Here is a 21,640-nt window from a genome sequence, read left to right as displayed (position 1 = left end):
TTTGTTAGGAACCAATGAAATGCATTTAGTACATATTGGTCCCTATTAGGAGACTTTGAATCCTTGTGACAAGATTCCAACCCTATTAGAGTTGTGGAAGACAAAAGGACCCACTATCCAAACAACTTCAGGGGCAAGACCACCAAACTTAGTGTCCAACTGGCCTCTATATTATTCCTTTCAAAACAATAGTAATTGATCAACTGTCCACTAGCATTCTCTGCCAAATATAATAAATGTGCTCATTAACTATGACTCTACTACACCAAGTACTTCTCAGATCTTGATACCAAATTTACAAACTCACATCACAATAATCCCTTAGATCGCTTACTTGCATGTAACTTGCACTTACAATTCACTTTCTTACTTTTACACAACACTTGCTCACTTTTCAATCACAAGAAAATTTTGTTTTCTTTATACCAAGTCCTCAAAATAATTCATTGAGTTGGCCTTGAGGCTTTCCCAATTTAAAATTACAATAGGACCTCATTAAGATAAAACAATACATGCTACATCATATCTTTTCATAATTATATAACACTATCAACTCACAATCTTTACAAGTCTTTCACATGTGCAACCTCAGACTTCGTACACTCACTGATGTCATCATCAAGATGTCTTCTACCTCTGTCTAACTATGCATAACTTGATTGTATCCATGTTAGGAGATATAACTTGATTACCAGAAACCATTTCTCAGGAACTCTGTCTATAAACTGTCTTCCATAAGTCTTGAATAATTGTTACCAGTCTTTGACTTTCTGCATGCACACTTAGCCACATCATCAGGACACTTTGTAGAACATGTCCTCAACTTTGTTTGATCTCATCTTCAATCCTTGAATTGTACGGTCTCTATCTATGTCTTCTACTCGATTAGTCTTCACAAGATAAACAATATGTTGACATCAATGACAAACACAGTCTTTATGCAACATGTAACCACTGTAACAATCTCTCAAGTGCTCCAGCAATGTTGGGATACTCCTCCATAGGAATATCATCGAGATTCATGCTAACAAGATTTGCACAATAGATCCAAGTCATCCTTCAACATGTTTTTCTCTTGAAAGGGTTTCCATGTAATTTATGTTCTCCCTTGTATGTGCTTTTTGTTATCAATTATTTATATTGTTATTATCAATAAGGTTTAATAAAATGAAAATATTGCCTATATTGATTCAATCCTCTTCTAGATATAAATGTGTAGTTGTCACTATTTTTCTTATAAGTTCAAATAACCATTTGGCCCATAACTATTTCCCATGGTGTCATATTTCTATTCCAAATAAGATTTCATCTAATATTATTTTATTTATCATAATAATCTAAATAATTTGATGATATGAAAAGATAGTACAAGAGAGCTTATAAAAGAGAGTTGGGCCTTTCCATTGATCTTCATAAGCATTAGATCCTATTTAGCTTTCAATTCGAGTTAAAAAGAATAAGCTGAGTTATCCCTATAGAAGGGAAATTCCTCAATGGTGAGGAGATTTTACCACATCCAAAAAGAAAGGTAGATGTCAAGGTTGGAATTGTCACATATTGTTGTCTATAGTTAAATATTAAATGCATAAATTCTTGATTGGAGACTATACAATGTTAATCTATAAAGTGAAAGTGTGTGGTGAAGAGACACTAGACGTACTTTCTTGAATAGTATGATTGCGAATTTCCTTTTGCTAGTGGGTGTTTTTCCTATGAAGAATTCTCGTGTAAATGCATTTCTCATGTATTTGCGACTTGTGTATTGTTTTGTTTTCTTCCTTTCAATTGTAGCTTAATTGAAATGTATAACAAGCATAACTATTTTTATAACACAAGCTTGGTCTGCATATCAAGGATTTTTTTTAACCACTTCTTTGTAAGAGTATGTTGTATGGGAAAGGGCAACATACCTTGGATTCATACCTTATACATTGTATCAACCTCAAATACTTTGAAATGCTAGCATGCAAGTTTAGTATAATATATTTATGATTGGTTTCACTACAAGTGTGAAGGATAGAAATGACAAGATATGAAGAATGTTTAGTGCGAAAAAGTTATTCCTAGGTAGAAATAGTAGAATTTAGTGATATTTTCTCTTTTGTAGCTGAATTCAATTCTTCTAGAATGTTATCTATAGCAATGGATTTAAAATTGAAGTGAAGAAAATAGATGTCAAGAGAGCATTCTTGCATGAAGATTCAAAAGAGAATTTTATATTTCCAACTTGAAGGATTCAAGCTAGGGGTTAAAGAACTTCTAGTTTGTAAACTGAAAAAAAGTTCTTAAACGATTTAAAACAATCACTGCCTATATTCTGTCAAAAGTTTAAATCATATATATATATATATATATTAGAACCAAGTTTTGCAATAATTCAAGCTAATCATGACAAGTAACATAAAGAAGTAGGTTATCAAGTGTCCATTGTTTTATATTTTAATGGCATGCAGGTTGTGAGTTACAGTCCACCTCAATTATCTTTAGCTGCAAGATCACAAAGACCAGCATAGAAGGTAGTTGGTGGCAAGTGATTGGACTAGTTCCATGCCGTTAAGGTTTAATCTTTACTTGAAGCACATTTATGTCATTTCTTTTTAATTATCTTGTGAGATTGGAAGGGAATCCCTTCAAAGCCTAATAAAGCTTTTAAACCAGAGTTGTACTTATTCATGTCAATTGGTCCAAGCTAACTGCAATTCAATTATATATCTCAACTCATTACTTAGCCTGACTTTATGAGCTAAGGTTAGTCCTCATGATGTATCCTCTAAATTGCAAGGTACATTTTGGAGCACCAGTAAGGTGTTGATAAATAGAGTGTAGATTATGAAAGCCATTGGGCTCTCTTTGGAGACCACATATATATGTTCCCTCAGTGATTAAGCTTGGCTACCTTGATCTTCTAAAGTTGCAGGTGTTTGTGATACACTTGTTTCATCACTCACTTGGCGCTTCTTTGCTAAACCTACTGTATGGACAAAGTCCCTTGTACTTCTACGATATCAATGTCCCCTGTTTTCAAGGAAGTCATTACATCCCAACTACCATATATATCTGGATATCTACTTTATGAAAACAAAAAATACAAAGAAGCTCCTAACTAGTAATACAACTGATAGAATCCTAAATATTCAAATATCTTTAAATTGCTTTCTGATAGTTTGCTTCCATAACCTCCTGCAAATTCAACTAAGTTCCATCATTTACATGTTCCAAAAGTGCATCATCTTGCAGCATTACTTCATTTTTGACTTTTTAGCTTTCAAGTTTATCAGCCACTGCATCAACTACCAAAGAAAAGGAACATTTTTTGCTAAAATACTGATGCAAACTTTCCAAAAGTCAAATTCTTGGTCACATCTAAAATCTAAGTCCTTCAAACAACATACTCTTTCATATTGCTATAAACTCTGTGCATGTCAGTATATCTGAATATAACTGATACGGAGATAATATGAACATTACATGTATATTTCACTGAGGCTTATTAATAGACAGCAGCTTGCATCTTTCTGTCGTCTTTTAGCATTAAAAATACAGACAAGACACCAAATTTTCCAGCTAAAGAAAATAAAGAAAATTCATGATATGGATTTGTTTCCCTTCAATGTAAATTGTAATGATGAATTTGATCCAATAAAACAAAATTCAGGCACCACACTAGAGCTTGAGATAGGCCTTAGGGTCAATGCATATGGAACTCAATGATAATGAGCTATATTTATTAGATCAAATAGCATATCATGAGAGCCTAATTGGTGGCCCGTTTTTTCCTCAGCATTTCCATAAAGGCTTCTCTTTCATCTTTTGACATTCCTATAGTTGAACAGTCCCCCACACCCCATTCAGCACCTCGCTCACAGTACTTGTTTTGAATTTCTTCTTTGTTTCTGAAAATGAATACTAACCATTAATACAATAAAACAGAGACAAGTCACTAAGACAAAAGTGAAATGAGTAAACTACCACTCATTTCTAGGATAAATAGTTTAAAATGTGTTGAAAAAGAAACACAAGACACAAAAGTGAAAGAAACATTAGAGACTAATCTGTCTTACAAGCTTTGAAGTATGAGCTTAGTATATTGATGGATAAAGAATTAATTTCTTTACCTTGCTGCATTATCTTTTGAACGTTTTAGCAGCTCTTCAAGTAAGGGAGAGGATTTGAATTTGGCATCAGCTTCCTCATATATCTTCTTATTTTCCTCTGCATATACAGGAAAAAATGTTTGCAAACAGTTTGATTAAGCTTCTTGAGAATCATAACAAAAATTGGGAAAAAAGGAGCTTGACAGAGGCATTGTCATAACATAAAGAAGAAACAAACCAACCTTTTCTTCGTTTCAGGAAATCAAATTGTGGTAAATCAGGACCAGGAATAGATTCCAACCCTGAACTTCCGGATAACAATCCCGCTTGAGCTGCATGACATGACAAATAGAAAAGTACATACCTCAAGACTCATTGAGGTAAGGCCTGGCAGGGAAAGAAAACATGCATCTACCCAAGTCATGCCTCAGATATTTATCTACAGTTTAAGATTTATAAGCTTAGGAAAATAATAGCTGCACTCAAAGTTTTCTCTAAACAATAAAAGCATAGAATATAATTAGCTATGTTTACTTTTGAATTATATTCTACACTTGCTTTACCTCATATAGATTCATTATATACATGTAAACCAGAGCATTATTCAGAAGATTCAAACATGATAAAACACAAGTAATCTGGATTCTGAACACATTTATTGTAGCCCTCTACAAAGAAATTTGTACAATTTTCTTGTTCTTTTGGTAATTGAATTGGTATGTTACACATATTTTGCTCCAATCTTATCAATGACCTGAAATTGAAACACGAGCTTATAACATAATTTTTCCATTTAATAGCTATTATGACTCTAGAGAATGATCTCATTAGATGTAAAGGCAGAACAAAATCATGTAGGCAGTGGAGCTTTAAAAAGAAACAAGTGGCAACTTCACTCTCATGGGAAATCCATAATTAGCATGGATATTCCACTATTTAATTCACCAAAACAGATTCTTTTCATTGTCAATGTAAAATGATTGTGTAAGTTTCTCCATGTGCAGAAATTTAGAAAAAACAGTTCTTACATATGAAGTGCAGAGCTGATAAGAGAAATATAAAATGTAACACAGTAATAATATGACCTAGAGAAAATAATGGGGAAAACATCAAGAGTGGGAGATCTATTCCTCCAGCCACTATCTCATAAGGTATTACAATGGTTTACAACCTTTTGAAAGGCCCTCATGGACTTGTTTTCTGAAAAATCACGATGTCCAAATGCCATATAAACTCTCAAATGCTTTACACTTGTCAAAATCCTAATTCAATGCCAGTAGCCCACTAAAACTTGAAGCAATATGAGCCTTTACAACCCTGCTAGAAACACTGAAGAATGTCCAATTACAATGACCCCACTTGGAGGCTTGAACAAGAAAGAGTCAAAAGAAAACTCAGAATGGAACCCCCAGTATCCTTGTAACTTGAGAGTTATCTTTTTACACATCCCAGATTCTCCAGACCGAATGGTCTGTCTATTTTGTTTATTGCATGTTTGGACTCAGTCAGAAACATCCTACATACACAGTTTCGTCAAAGACATGGTCTACCATAGTCAAGCTAGTGGTGCAGGATTCAACAGTTGACAGGTCACTATTGTCAAATTTGAGTCAAGTCCAGTCAAGTCCAGTCACTTTAGCTTGTGTGGTCACATTCTTACATGTATTTCTTACTCTGCTTTTAGAACTTGGTTTAGGTGTTCTTTTGTAACAACGAGGCATCAAGCATATTGGATTAGCTTCAATAGGAACATTTAAGTGCTCAAAGTAGCTGATTATACCAACTTAAATTATCCAATTTTGGATGAATATGTGATTTTATGTTTTGTTCTGTCATTTAGCAACTTTGCCATTTGCATGGCTAGGAAAAGCTGAGGTGGAGCCAGTAATAAAACACTTTGAAATGATGACTGTCGAGCCATTGATAACACAAATTGGAGTACTACCCTTGACTTCCATCACCAAAAACTCTTCACCATTCATAAAATATTGTGCTTCTTCACTCTAGACTAAAGAAAGCATAGGAATGGAATCATCATTGAATTGGATATTTCAGATTAAATGGATGTTGAACGGTGTTTAATAAAATAAACAAACTGAAGAGATGGTTACCTGTACCAAAGTCTGGAGAAAAGACAATCTTTTCATATGGATGGTGACAGTAACATCACAAGGAATGCTTGTAGAAAAATTCTTTTGAGATTGGACAAATATTTGTGAAGAAACTGATATATTGGCACCGTAGTCCATATCATAATCTTTGAAAGATGGATAAGTGCATGGGTTCTCCAGGATTTCCTTTTTTAGATTATTTAACATTAACTAGCCTATATTTCTAACTTCTAACATCGTACAATATGCCATGAAGCATAAAAAATTGTAACTCTATTGAGACATGCAAATTGACCACACAAACAAATCATTTGCCCAATACTGAGGCTTGCTTGGACTAATTTTAATTCATATCATCACATTTATCATGATGTTGCAGGTTTTCTTAAGATAATAAAATATGCTCACTCCATTTGTATTTGGGATTGTCAGTTGAAAGGACCAAACCTCATCATACAGAGGGTATTTTCTCTTTCAAATGTATGGGAGAGTCAATATAAAATTATAAAAAAAAGCTCCACGATGCAATGACAGGTGGATAGCTGTAGAGAGGATAGTTGAAAGATCTTAAATGATAAAGCAAGTTAATTTCTCAATTGGTTGCAGAATTCACCATGTTCAATCAGATGAGATTGCCTAGAACTCAAGATTAGTTATCAGTTTTAAAGTATTAGCCTTAGATTAGTGCCTAGAGACCGAAGGAATAACATCATTTAATACATTTTTGGGGAAACTGAGAGTTTTGAGTAAAAGTGCATCAAATTGATCCACCTTCATATATTGAGCACCTTTTGAAGTCAAAGGGAATAAAGGTTAGCTATCATCCTTGGTCTTACACTTCATGACTATCCTTTGCGGATAGTTTATGCCTTAATACTATTTTGTATGGCTTATCCACGTCTAAACTTTCAATGACGATGCAGGAGCTGAATTGTATGGGTGAACTACAAATTGAAGTATTAAAGACATATTATAGAGTTACCATAAAATTATTATTATTATTTAGATTAAAGGCATTAAGCCTGAATACTTATATAAATTTAAATAAGAGGTTGACCATAAAGCTATTCCCTGCAGTGTAGACTAATAAAAGTCAAAATATTAAATAATGGAATTAGAAGAGCAGAATCATAAGTAAGCATAACCCAAAAACCACTCCATAAACTCTCTCATCAAAATAAAATGAATGCTCCTAAAATACGGTTTTGTACAGAACAGAAGATTTATTGGAACTGCCTCAAAATGATAGCTTGTCAAGTTTTAAATATTTATGATCCAACAAGGCTGGGTAACTCTGGAGAGCACTTTGCATTTATAGTTCTCAATAGAGCCTACAAAAAGGAAGATATTACAATATGATAAAAAGGAAACATGATGAGGAACACTTTGAATAAGAAAGGAGCTACCATCTTGTTAAAAGCATAGAAAATCATAAACAAGCTGTCACTATGAAAGCAGCTTAAAAAGGAAACTTCTCAAATATAATTTGCATCCAACCAGGTAAATTTATCTGTTTACTAATGTTTATCAGTATGTAATATGTTGCCTCTGGAGTTAGTTTGCAACCTTCGACTATGGGGTGATGCAAGCCCTGAGAATCACAGCAAGTCCAAAAGAGTTTAATATATTCCATAGAAGACTTGGGAGATAAGGTTATCAATATAATACAAAGCACATATCAATATATCAAGCCATCAGAAAGAGAAAACTTCAAGATTGAAGCTATATGAATGGTTATGTTAGTCCAACTTTCACCAAACTCAATAGAATCAAAAAGAACTCCAATTGGTGTTAGTGAATCAGGGCATCACACTTCAGTTAGATGCCTTGTTTGAGCAAATGATTTAGAGATAAACCCACTATCTTATAGCTGCTCCCTTTGGCACTTTCATGTCCATCTAATGGTTCTGTATCCCCTTTCTAACTATCATTGACATCAGGTTTTGACAATTTGGAAGGCAATCACAAGCACAATGCAACTTATTCTATCAGAACTTCCTTATTGTCTATGACTTAGTTAGGTATCTATACGAATCAATTGTGCACTGAATGTAATTGCTTAAGACTGCAAACCAATCAAACAGGGCTACATATTGACTTAAACACAATTTCCTGATATTTGGAGCATATTTTTAAATTAGAAAAAAAGGACAATATGACAGACGTAATCACATAACAATTCTGTGACAATACAACATCCAACCACAGTGATTATAAATAACAAAAAACTATAAAAATAACATCTTTTCTAGAGTCAACAACGGACTCAAACCTCCAGGATCACCTGCAAAAACAAATAGTTGCCTTCCACAAGAGAGTAGCAAGAGCAAAATAATGCCTGATTATGGGCACAATGGATTAAAATGATATTGAGCATATAAAATGTAAATATGATAATTATTAAATGACCCAGGGCTCAATATTTAAATGCCAAAGGATAAGATAATTTCTAGAAATACTCCTGGGACCTGACTAGATTTGTGAATGGGACCTACTGGTGAACCTGTTAGGTAAAATACCTTATTCAAACTAACACCCCCTCTTAAGTGGAACTTATTAAATAGCAGACAAATGCAATTAACAAAGGGATGATGAAGATTATGGTTAAGAATCTCAGATAAAAGGCCATGTTAGGTACCCATTTACAGTGCAATCTCTTACAACTGGAGAATGGGAGAGAAGCTAATGGGGCAACAACTCTATTAAAAGAGAGAAAAGACACAAACATAAACAAGTGATGAATGGACGACTTAATGCCACCCATCCAACCCACAAGGGGAACATCTATCACAAATATACAACCAATTATCTCTCCATAGGGAGGAAAAGGGAGACTATATAAAATCCTCCCTCTGAGGCCTTTCCTTCCCCACAATGTATTATAGCTTGCGAAAACATTAAATACTTGAAGACAAAACATGACTAGAGGCCTACAAACAATATTTCTTGCCTTGGGAAGAAAATAGACTAAGTACAAATGCAGGAGCGATTCCTATTCCTGATAGAAATTGGAAGTAAGAAGAATATAGATTAATGAAGATTGTGTCTCTAAAATGTTCTCATATGTTGCCAAGTCCTTGGCAGATGATGATGCCATGATCAAATCAAGTAAATACCCAATCAAGAAAGAAGGTGACAAACCAAAATAAATAGCTAAATAATGTTCAAATACACCCAAAGACATATGTTGTGACAACAGTTGTTCCATAGCTGTCATCAAATAGGAGAGGTGACTGTTCAAACGGGTCCTCCATATCTGAAATGTGAGACTCCCCAAACAAGATTGAAATACCTATCAAGTGATCATACCACAAGATTGAGTATATAAGACTATGATTTGCCTACTATAAAGAATCATTAAAATCTCTCAATAAATTAACTACAGAGGATGCATTGGTGATCACAATAGGAGAAGTGGGAGCTACAAAAGAGGTCTCTCATCAAGAGGCTCAAGTGTTGCATTGTATTGAAGATCCTCCAATGTATCATTCATCAAAGGGTAGATTATCAACATCATCAAGTGGAATGAAGCAGCCTAATGAAGGATCATCTAGGGATGGAGGATTATTTGGATCTCCATAGATCTCCCAAATCTTGGTTCAAATTATGGGTGGACCCTTGATTCCTGGGATCAAATTGTAAATCTGTTGGAAGATGCTTGCACTTATGTGTACGGAAGAAAAGGTACATGGTATCATTTCCTACACTAATCTTGAGAGGACAATTATGCAAATAACAACTTAATTATTACAAAGATTTCAAGATACGAACAAGTGCATAAATGAAACAACAATGAACACATAACACAATGATTCATCGTGGGGAAACCCTTATGGGGGAAAATCCCTGCAATGTAAGCCCTGCATAATGTATTATCAAATCAATGGAAATTACAACACACTTGCAATGCAAATTCTTATAAGAGTATCACCTCTACTCAATTTGGAAGGAACTTCACAAGAACCCTTCTAGCATCCAATCTTGCAAATAAAACTCAATGCTGAAACTCCTCCCAAGCCCTTTTGTTATAGGGTTCTCACAACCTGGAAACCACTTGTGGTTTTACAATACCATGTAGAAAACCTCCCTGACATGTGTTGCACATGCATGACTTGTCTTGCCTAAGATAGGCATGAACCAAGTTAAAAACAGTGTCTCACGTCCAAACTCTTATCCCCTATTTTTTGACCCTCATAATTGTCATGACAAGTGTCATATAACACTAAAAATGGCCCTCTTATATTATACAATGGACAGGGCATCTTTTGACAACTCATTTTACCTTTTCCATGGCATCAACATGCGGAAAACTTCCCAATTACTTTTGGAACTATCTAGAAAATATTTGTAAGGTTGAGACACATGTTTTCTCAACATTCTCCCACTTGTTGAATACCTTGCAAGAGTCAAGGGATCCATACTATCATAGACTTAACTGCTAGGGCCCGAAAGGCCCATAGACTACGAATACCATCTAGACTTCTCTGTGTTCATGGCTTAGTTAAAGAATCATTAACATTTGCCTAAGTTTATACCTTCTTCAACTTCACCTTGCCATTCTCAACCATATCTCTCACAAAATGATATTGCACATCAATGTGCTTGGTTCTGGCATTAAATGTCAAGTTCTTCGCTAGGCCAATTACACTCTGACTATCTCTATAGATTGTTAGTGCAGCCTATTTGAACTCTATATCTAAATACAATCTCTTGAGCCAAATGGCTTTCATGCAGGCACGAGTAGCTGCCATATACTATGCCTTTGTAGTAGACAAAGTAACCACACCCTATCTCTTGCTCATCCAACTGATTGCACCACCAAATAATGTAAACACATATGCACTAATGGATCCTCTCCTATCAAGATCTCTAGCACAGTTTGATTCCACATAGCCTTGAATATCCAAGAAATGCTTGTTTCCTATCCCATGAAAACATATCGAGTATTTTGAGGTACCCTATATGTATCTAAAAACTCTTTTTACTGCATCCCAATGTGCTCTTCATGGATTAGACATGTAATGGGATAGAAGTCCCACTGCTTAGGCAATGGCTGGTCTTGTAAAGACAATGGCATACATCAAGCTTCCAACAGCACTTTGATATGATACTCAACTCATGTCTTCCATCTTTGACAGCAATGTAGGACATTATGAACTAGTAAGTTGTGTTCCCATAGTGATAGGAACACACAATAGTCTAGAATCCTATATGTTGAGTAGGGGAGCACCAATCCAGGCTTTTGGCATAGTGTTGCCCTACTTGGTATCAAAGCCAAGGTCTCAAGCTCAAGCTCTATGTAGCATGGTGGGCATGCAATGTCCATATAGAACTAAAATCTAGTATGCTGGTTAAATACTAAAAGACATTCATTTGTTGTGATGGCAGGCTATTACCTAAACTAGATGGTGGGGCCAACAGTCATGTGTCCACAAGGGGGCTCTATTGGCACTTTGGTGAGATGAAACCCCCACTCTTAATACTGGTGGGCACCATTCACCACTAGTGTGAGCTTTAGGTGTAGTGGTTGTCATGTTGGTGGTGAACAGTGTGCACCAATGCTAAGTGTGGGATTTTTGTCCCGCCAAAGAGAGGCCAGACCCCTCGTGGACCCATGGTTATTGCCCCCACCATATAGTTTGGGTACATGCTCACCAACATTAAAGAGGAACATCTCTCAGGTTTAGCCACTATAATGTGAAGTAACTTTAACCTTAAAAGGAGACTTAATTCCAAATGGCTTATGTGTTGTTACTATTTGTGACCTTAGATTTCAACCTCAAGGAAAATTTCAGGAGTGACCAAAATTAGTCAATTCCCTCACACATGCATTCCCACATTAAGAGAAGAGATGGCTTAGTTTGTGCCAAAAGGTTTATTGCCAACATTCTGCATATGTAAAGAAAGAGAGGCTACTATCACATCAAACTGAGTAATTGCACATTAAAGCCTCATTTCAAACTAGTTAGAAAAGATTGCATTTGTGATGTAGAAGGTGTTCGAAGCATGAATGATGATGATATTCCTATGGGGGAGTATTGTAGAAACATGATCAGATCATTATCATGATGATATGTTACATTCATGACTGTGTTTGTCAGTGATGTCAACATAGCAGTCTTATGTGGTATCTAACAGAAGAACAATGGAAAGATCAAGTTGATATAGATAAATAGTTGAGTATTTTCACTAAGCGAGGTTAAAGGGAGATACTACTAAGTCTCTAGTATATGCAGCTAACCTCGGAAGCATAAGATATTAAGTCTAGAAGAAGTTATGTAAGTTTTGGTGAAGACTGTTCCAAGATAGAGTTTTCAGAGGCATGTTCTGGTAAACTTGTTATATCTCTTAGCAAAGTTGTTATTCTAAAACGCCGAAGTTAAAGATGTGAAGACATTCTGGAGATGACATAGTTAAGTTCGCTCGTCATAATGATACGTGTAGGGAAAGATATTCAAGTTACAAGGCAGAAGATTAATGTTATCGCTAAGTGTAACGTGTTCTTAATGTAGTCCTATAATAATTATTTGAAAAGGTGTAATAGTTGACTCAGGAAATTGTTTTATGGATTTAGTATAAAGGAAGGACATTTTCCTTCATCATGCAAGGAAGAAAAAATGATTGTAAGCAGCACGAAGAGTGGAATGCGAAGTTAAGCAAAGCAAAGTGAAGGTGAAGGAAACTTCGTTGCCGAGGTTTTATTGTAGTCCGAAGTTTGATACTTGGATCTAAAGTTCGTGACCTGGTCTACAAGGTCTGACAGTGATTGGTCTAGTTGACAAGATAGTAGAAAGAAGTTAAAGTACAGTACATACAATTATTCTGTAAGGAATAGTTGCGAGATCAATTGGACAGTGAGTTCGGTGATCTTGCCCCAAAAGTTGTTTGGACAGTGGGTCCTTCTGTCTTCTACAACTCCTAATAGGGTTGGAATCTTCTAACAAGGATTCAAAGTCTCCTAAGAGGGACTCATATGTATTAAAAGTTGTAATAGACTCCTAACAAGGTTCATCCTCTAAAAAAGCATATTTATATTAGTGCATCATCTTGTGGGCATCATTCCCACTAGGGTTTTCCCTCTAATCAAGTGTTTGCCTAGTTAACAACTCTAGTGAAAATTGTGTATGTGCATCTTTGCATGGTTGTTGTTTACTTTGGTTAAATGGTTAAGATTATTTAAGGTGGATAAATGTTTTAATTATTGGATAACTAATTCACCCCCCGCTCCCCCCCCCTCTCAGTTATCTTGGTGGACTATTGTTTCTAACAATTGGTATCAGAGCATCAAGTCCTTGAAGATAAATTTTAACAACTTTGGGAGATCCATGGTGAACATATTCAGAAAGGATAGTCCTACATCTGACAGAGGAAATTTTGACACCTGGAGGATGGAAATTCTTGGTGAGTTATCAGATTTGTGTAAAGAGCAAAACATTGAGTTTTCAGATCCAGAATCCTTCTATTGTATACAAGAGAACAGACACACAAGCAAAGATAGATCCAAATCCGAAGAAGACATAAAGATAAAGGAAGGTATTAATCTGCTTATGATGAGAGAACCAGAAGGTATGCAAATTTTTGTTTGTTTGAAATGTAAAGAATTTGGTCATTTTTTGACTAGATGTCCTAAGAGATTAAGAAAAACTAGAAAGAATTTACTTTCTGATAAAGTTGAAGAATTTAGAGCAAGTATGGAAAGATCCTTGAAAGACTGTGATAATAACTCTAGATTGGTTAATGAAGAGCAAGTAATAGAAGAAACAATTTTGGAGACTATTATGGAAAGTGCAAATGTGAGAGTTGAAGAGAAATTCAAGATACAAGAAAGAATAGTTGAGTACAACTTGGATGATGAGAATGTTGTTACTAAACCAAGAAATGATGAAGTATTTTTTGAGACTAACAATGATTTGCAAAATGAAGGAGAGCCAAGGTAGGAACAAAGCTCAGAACATTCAACAGAGCTAAGAGTTGAGATGACAACTCCTACTTCGAGTAAGAGTATGACAAAGAATCATCCACCCGAATAGATCATCGGAAGCAGAGATAAAGGTGTGATGACAAGAAGCAGAATCAATAAAGAACTATGTTTGATATCCCAAATTGAACCAAAGAATGCAAAAAAAGCATGTAAAGATGACTATTGGAAACAAGCTATGAAAGAGGAATTGGATCAAGTAGTAAAGAATGAGACATGGGAATTGGTCCCCAAACCAACAAACAAGAATGTGATAGGAACAAAATGGGTATTTAGGAACAAGATGAATGAACAAGGTGAAATTGTAAGGAACAAAGCAAGACTGGTATGTAAAGGTCACTCACAGCAAGAAGGAATAGACTATGATGAGACCTATACTCCTGTGGCAAGAATAGAAGCAATAAGGTTATTCTTAGCACATGAAGCATACAAGAAATTCAAAGTATATTAGATGGATGTTAAGTCAGCATTTCTGAATGGAGAACTTAAAGAAGAGGTATACATAGAATAGCCTGAAGGTTGTCCTTTGACAGATGACAAGGACATAGTATGTAGATTGAAGAAGCATTGTATGGCTTGAAGCAAGCACCCAAAATTTGGTATGCAAGGTTGGACAAGCATTTAACAAAACTTGGATATAAAAAAAGGTATGGCAGATAGTAATCTATATTGGAAAGAAATTGATGATGGATTGATGATTTTGGTAATATTTGTTGATGATATCATATTTGGAGGAAATGATGATGAAAGTGACAAGTTTGAAAAAGAAATGAAAAAGGAATTTGAAATGAGCATGATAAAAGAAATGAAATATTTTCTAGGATTACAAATTGTGTAGGACAAAGATAGAATCTTTATTTCTCAGACTAAGTATTTGAAAGATTTACTAAAAAGGTTTGGTTTGGAAATATGTAAACCTGTTGGAACACCTATGGTAATTGGACACAAGTTATCTACAAAAGATGAGACACCTACTATTGAACAGAAGAAGTACAGATCTTACACAAGGCCGGATATAGAAAATGCAGTTGGAATTGTTGCAAAATTTCAAGCTGACCCCAGAGAAGTACATTATGTAGCAATCAAAAGGATATTTCGATATCTAAAAGGAACACCAGAGTTCCAATTGTGCTATGATAGATCTAATGATTTCACTCTATATGCTTATACTAATGCTGATTGGGCAGGTAATATGGATGACAGAAAGTGCACCAGTGGTGGAGCCTTCTTTCTTGGAGGAAGATTGGTTTCTTGGCTAAGCAAGAAGCAAGATTGTACCTCACAAATTATAGCAGAAGTAGAATATGTTGCAGCAGAAAACAATTCTAATCAAGTTGTTTGGATGAAGCAGATGCTGAAGGATATAAAGATAGAATTCAGTGAACCTGTTGTCATACATTGTGACAACACAAGCACAGTAAATGTCTAAGAATCCAATGTTGCATTCTAAGACTGAGCACATTTCTATCAAGTATCACATGTTGAGAGAAAAAGTTGCAAAAAAGGAAATTAGATTGGAGTATGTAAGCACTAAAGAGCAGATTGCAGATATTTTCACTAAGCCTCTTCCCAAAGAGACTTTTGAGTATTTGCGAGGTATGCTAGAGGTTATGCCCCTTCCTACATCAGAGTAGATGATGCAAGAGTGCATCAGTTTAGTGTAACAGAACACTATTGTTTGTCTAGACTGAACGGTGATGCTTCCTGTATGGGGGAGTATACAGAGTCATCGAGGACTCTTGTTGGATGTTGTTTTAACAGTGTCATTGGACACTTGAGCAGGTCAGAGACAATTGTTGCAGAAATTGTTAGTTGCTGAAACCTTTGACATTGATGTCAATGTGGGAGAAGTTTAGCATGAAAAACACTTAGGAAATACTAAGATAGTTTAGCATGGAAAACAATTTGGAAAAGTATAGCATGGAAGAATGACTGATGAAGAGGATTTGAAAAGAAAGATTAACAGTCTTTTGCAGTTGGTACTCTTGGAACTAGATGTTTTTCATCTATGTTGCCATCAATGCCAAAGGGGGAGATTGTTGGAAACATGAATGATGATGATATTCCTATGGGGAAGTATTGTAGAAACATGATTAGATCATTATCATGATGATATGTTACATTCATGACTGTGTTTGTCATTGATGTCAACATAGCAGTCTTCTATGGTATCTGACAGAAGAACAACAAAAAGATCAAGTTGGTATGGATAGACAATTCAGTATTTTCACTAAGCGAGGTTAAAGGGAGATACTACTAAGCGTCTAAAATATGTAGCTAACCTCGGACGCATAAGATATTAAGTCTAGAAGAAGTTGTGTAAGTTTCAATGAAGATTGTTCTAAGATAGAGTTTATAGAGGCGTGTTTTGGTAAACTTGTTATATCTCTTAGAAGAGTTGTTATTCTAAGAAGTTGAAGTTAAAGATGTGAAGAAGACATTCTGGAGATGACGTTGCTAACTTCACTCATCATAATGATGTGTATGGAAAGATATTCAAGTTAAAAGGCAGAAGATTAATGTTATCGATAAGTGTAATGTGTTTTTAGTGTGGTCCTATAATAATTAATTGAGGTGTAATAGCCGACTCAGGGAACTGTTTTATGGATTCGATATAAAGGGAGGACATTTTCCTTTATTATGCAAGGAAGAAGAAAATGATTGTAAGCAGCACGAAGAGTGGAATGCGAGTTAAGCAGAGTAGAGCAAAGGTGAAGGAAACTTCGTTGCTGAGGTTTTATTGTGTGATCCGAAGTTTGATACTTGGATCCGAGGTTCATGACCTGGTCTACAAGGTCTAACAGTGTTTGGTCCGGTTGACAAGACAGAGGAAAGAAATTAGAGTACAGTACGTACAATTATTCTACAAGGAATAGTTGAGAGATCAGTTGGACAATGAGTTCCGTGATCTTGCCTCAGAAGTTGTTTGGACAATGGGTCCTTCTATCTTTTACAACTCCTAACAAAGTTGGCACAACTCCTAACAAGGTTGGAATCTGCTAACAAGGATTCAAAGTCTCCTAACAGGGACTCATATGTATTAAAAGTTGTAATAGACTTCTAATAGGGTCCATCCTCTAACAAAGAATATTTATAGTAGTAATTATCTTATGGGCATCATTCCCATTGGGGTTTTCCCTCTGATCAAGGGTTTCCCTAGTTAACATATCTAGTGTAATTGTGTATGTGCATTTTTGTATGGTTGTTGTTTACTTTGGTCGAATGCTTAAGATTATTTAAAGTGGATAAATGTTTTAATTATTGGAGAACTGATTCACCCCCTCCCCCTCTCAGTTATCTTGGTGGACTATTGTTTCTAACATAAGACTATGGGCTAATTTACTAGGGTGTGACTAGGGTTTGGGCTTTAAATTCCAAGGCTCGCCAAATTCCATTTTGGAGAAATGGCAAGTGAATATGGAACACTCGGAAGTACCTCAAACTCCTGTAAACCGTATGTGCGAAGTAATTCCATGCACGGGAAAGAGAATGGAGGTGCATAAATGGGGACCGAAGGGATGAGGATACATCGGTTCGTGGCCTAGGATGCTAACAAATATACCCCATTTTCAGTATACCCCACAATCTCATTCGCCAAACTATAAATACAACTGACCTGATGATGGGCAGCTAAATGGTCGAATGTTAGTATCCTTTGCTTCTCCGCGACAATTCTTTGAATCTAATCCGGAATTTTATCTTATCACAACTACCATTGAAGTATTAAAGTTCTCAATCATTCAATTGAAGTACAGACTCGAAAAGCAAAGTTAAGTGCATTGAAGCACCAAGTGTTTTCTTATACAAAATTAAAGTAGAGACTCAGCATAAAGTTAAGAACTCCAAAATTACCTGGGTCAGAGGAGAGGAGGATAGCGATGGATGCAGCCATCGCTACACATTGAAATCCTGCCCATTGGGCGCCATTCCTTATCTCGGATGGCCTCGTACAACTCCTCTGCGCAGCAAAAACAACCGTCTGTCTTCCGTGTACTTTAGCGCCCTTCCTAAAAATTTGTGTATTAGAAATCCCTGCCGTAAATGCACCAAGCCTACCATCAACTCTGACTGTGGAGGAGCGAGATGTCTGAGATGGATGAAGAAGACCACAGCAGGGGAAAGGTGTTACAGCAGTTGACAACATTTTTCTTCTGAATTTGATGCAATCGATCTGCTGAACTAAATTTACACCTCCCTCGTCGAGATAATGCTGTGTTTGAAAGGTTTAATTGAATCACTTGGCAAAGTGTAGGCCAAGCAAGTTTTATTGGCAAAGTGTAGGCCAAGCAAGTTTTATGGGCATATGGGAGCGTCGTGTGGTTTGTCAGAGTTAGATCCCTTATAGCGACAGATCTAAATTTAGTTGAGGTCTTTCTCCCAGCCTCTTTCTAGATTGATTGAAACAACAATTAGATTCTCGCAAAAAAAAACAGATATCATATACCTAAAAAAGGGTTATTAGCCTATGATTTTTTTAAAAATAAGATTTATAATTATATTTTAAATGTAGTTTTGATTAAGATAATTAGTATTTATTATTAATTTGTTAATGGAAAATAACAATTAATTAGTTGCACAATATATTTTATATATAGATTATATTTATAGTATTTATTGTTATTTATATTATGAAGTTTTTTAGTATATTTGTCAATAAAGAAAATGAATATGTGCTTTAAATATATTTTCAAGTAATTTTTGACTTATTTTATCAATCATTAGCATTGTATTTCAAATATTATATAACTAGTATTATAACAAACTAAGATTTAAGCATGTTAATGGGTCCCAGAGGATTAATCATTTGTGTGATGATCTATCAAAGTCACTTTGGCAACCACTTGAAAATGGTTGGACTAAGGTGAAATTTTGGCGACGCCTCAAGGGGCAATCAGGGGTAGGGTATGTAGTCAAGGATGAGTCTAGAACCATTTTGGCAATTGGGGTCAAGAGCCTTCCCAAGGGGACAAATAATGAAGTTGAATGTTTGGTAGTTGTGGGGGCAGTTCTTCTTCCCAAAAAACTAGATGTACATAAACTTCCTTGAAGGGGACTCCTAACTCATGGTGAATGGAATTGTGAAAGGACATATGGACACTAAGTATCTAAATAAGCACATCAGTTGAATTAGAGCACTTTTGCAAGATTTTGAAGATTTCAAGGTATCTCATGTGTTTCAAGGAGGAAATTCATTGCTAGATAAGCTCTTGAACCAAGGAACTAATGGGTCCTTAGAGGATAAATTTAAATTTTTTTGAAGATCTTAGGTACTTAAAGTACCTAGAACTACCCCACTTTTTAGACATCTTTTGAAGGACAATTCCCATCATCCAAAGGACGGGTGTGAGCTCAGCTTTTAAGTGAATGGTTGCATGGCAAGGATAGTTCAGATTTCAAAAAAGGTAACAATATGATGGAGTGGACATGTGGTTGTCCGATCGAGTTTTTTGAGTTTTGATGAGCTATTGTGATGGATATTTCTCACACTCATCTCAACTAATGAGCACAAGTATGCATATAAGATGTAGAAGAGGCCAAGCCAATTTCATTCAACCCTTGTAGTTTTTGAAGTTTTTACAGTTTGCAATAGTTGAGTTGAATGATGGAGGCCAATTTCTCCCTCTAGACGATGGGCCAACCTCCAAATTCAAAGGACCAGTTTCCATCATTCATATGTGCCACATTTTCAAAATTGATGATATCAAGTTTTGGGAGGCAATTGTGGAGATTTTTTAGGATGACTTTATCAATAAGGAGCTCCATTCAAGGACAAATTTGAACATTTCATTACTCTTTTTGGGTCTGGCTCTCATGTCAAGTTCATCTCAAGAGAAGGTTTTGTGAGTGGCTTGTCATTGCCTTGAACCCAAATGGGCTAGTGGGCTCAATGGGATTGTGGCTCGTGCAAAAGTGGGTGTCAACCTTGTTGGCTCTTGATTTGACAAGATTTAAACTACCTCTTAATCTACTAAGGAAAACCTAGGAGTTAGCCAAAGGAAACTGTATTGAGTTTTCCAAATAAGCATAGCAAAAGGACCAACTAACAAGATTACTTAGGTCTTCTCCTCTTTGAATTTTGCAAGATTTGGGTAGGCACATCTAGGAATTTATGACCCTTTATAGTTGACACTTCATAATATAAATTCCATTTTAGTAGAGAAACATGCCCTATCTTCTTCTAATTCAAGAGATTTGAAAAGAAAATGAGAAATGGCTAATTCTCATTACCTCCAAAACTTTGAATCAAGTGTGGGCTTAAGCATTAAGCTCATAATACTAAAAAAGTAAAAGGATTTGATTGATTAATTTTTACTGTATAAATTTCTCTCAGAATCCATCAACTTCTAGAATATGACCAGTTCCTTATCTATTGGGCTATTTCTCATAGGAGATTGACACAAATGACTAGATCTATCCTATCACTTTGTGAAAGGGGAAAACAATACTCAATCTAGATCTCATTCTTATAATAATATTTTTTAGACAACCTTCAATCCATCTATATTTGTATCAAGCATTTACATAACCATTAGATTATTGTTAGTTGCACTCTGAACCCCAATTTTGAACTTAAAATCTCATCTTCCTAATGATCTTTTCCTTGGTTCTCTTGAATTCTCCTCTGGTCTTTGTTGAAAATGTTGTGTAAAGTAGGTGAAGTTTCAGGACAGTGAACCAAAATATTCAAGTCCAAGGTTCAAGGATTGACAAAATGCTAGAGGAGATTCATCAAATTAATCAAAGATGGGACACGTATATGCCAAGTTGTGAAGCTCAAGAAACCAATGCAAAACACTTAATAGTGTGAATGGGCAAAGTAGTGCGCAATCTACAACTTAAAGATAATTTGACCTCTCACATTTTTGTTGTAAAGGTGACATCAGGAGGAAGAGCAGGACCTGTTGCACATCCGAGTTTTCTTATACATCTTGTCAAAAATTCAGTGACTTATAGCTCACTTCCTTGGTTGGATCAAGATGTGAAGAGTGCCGATTGAAACTCTTTGTCTTCTCCACCTATTTTGAAGTCATTAGATCCATTAAAAAAAAGGTGTTGGAAACTAATATCACATGATAAGTCATGCAGGGAAGGACACGAGCTAAATGTTTGGCAAAATGTTATTAAAGACACACCAAATTGAAGAAAACAACAGTCAGGGGTTATATAGAATCTCTGGCCATGTGTTCAATGGTTCAGATCATCAACTTTAATGGTAAATGTTGGTAAATAGATTTGTCACAGTAGAATTTCCCAATGGAGTGTGTGTCAAACTGTTCACAATAGTTGGAGAGGCCCTTGGTATGCGGCCTTCCTCTGTGTTTAGAGAGGCAGCTCCCTCATATGATATAATTTTGAAGTTTTTCAAATAAAAGATGGAATCAAACTTTTAAAGATGAGAAAGCTCATGATGACGAATGCACCACACGACTTCAAAGCTTTCTTGAACTACTAACTTA

General features: G+C 35.5%; 1 protein-coding gene across 1 annotated transcript; it reads right to left on the bottom strand.

The window, feature by feature from the left end:
• Positions 1-3,378: 3,378 nt before the first annotated feature.
• On the bottom strand, positions 3,379-18,419 carry LOC149533660 (uncharacterized). The gene is made up of 4 exons (XM_089803629.1): positions 18,036-18,419; positions 4,337-4,426; positions 4,116-4,212; positions 3,379-3,893 (listed from the first exon to the last, which is right to left on the bottom strand). Exons 1-4 carry the CDS (start codon positions 18,325-18,327, stop codon positions 3,755-3,757), a joined length of 618 nt encoding a protein of 205 aa, XP_089659755.1. The 5' UTR covers positions 18,328-18,419; the 3' UTR covers positions 3,379-3,754.
• Positions 18,420-21,640: the final 3,221 nt, after the last annotated feature.

The sequence above is a fragment of the Cupressus sempervirens genome, chromosome 10, assembly GCF_028749045.1.
Source record: "Cupressus sempervirens isolate cs-2001-9-10 chromosome 10, ASM2874904v1, whole genome shotgun sequence".
Classification (NCBI taxonomy): domain Eukaryota; kingdom Viridiplantae; phylum Streptophyta; class Pinopsida; order Cupressales; family Cupressaceae; genus Cupressus; species Cupressus sempervirens.
The sequence above is the reverse complement of the archived record's forward strand: the minus strand, read 5'-3'. Positions and strand labels throughout refer to the sequence as shown.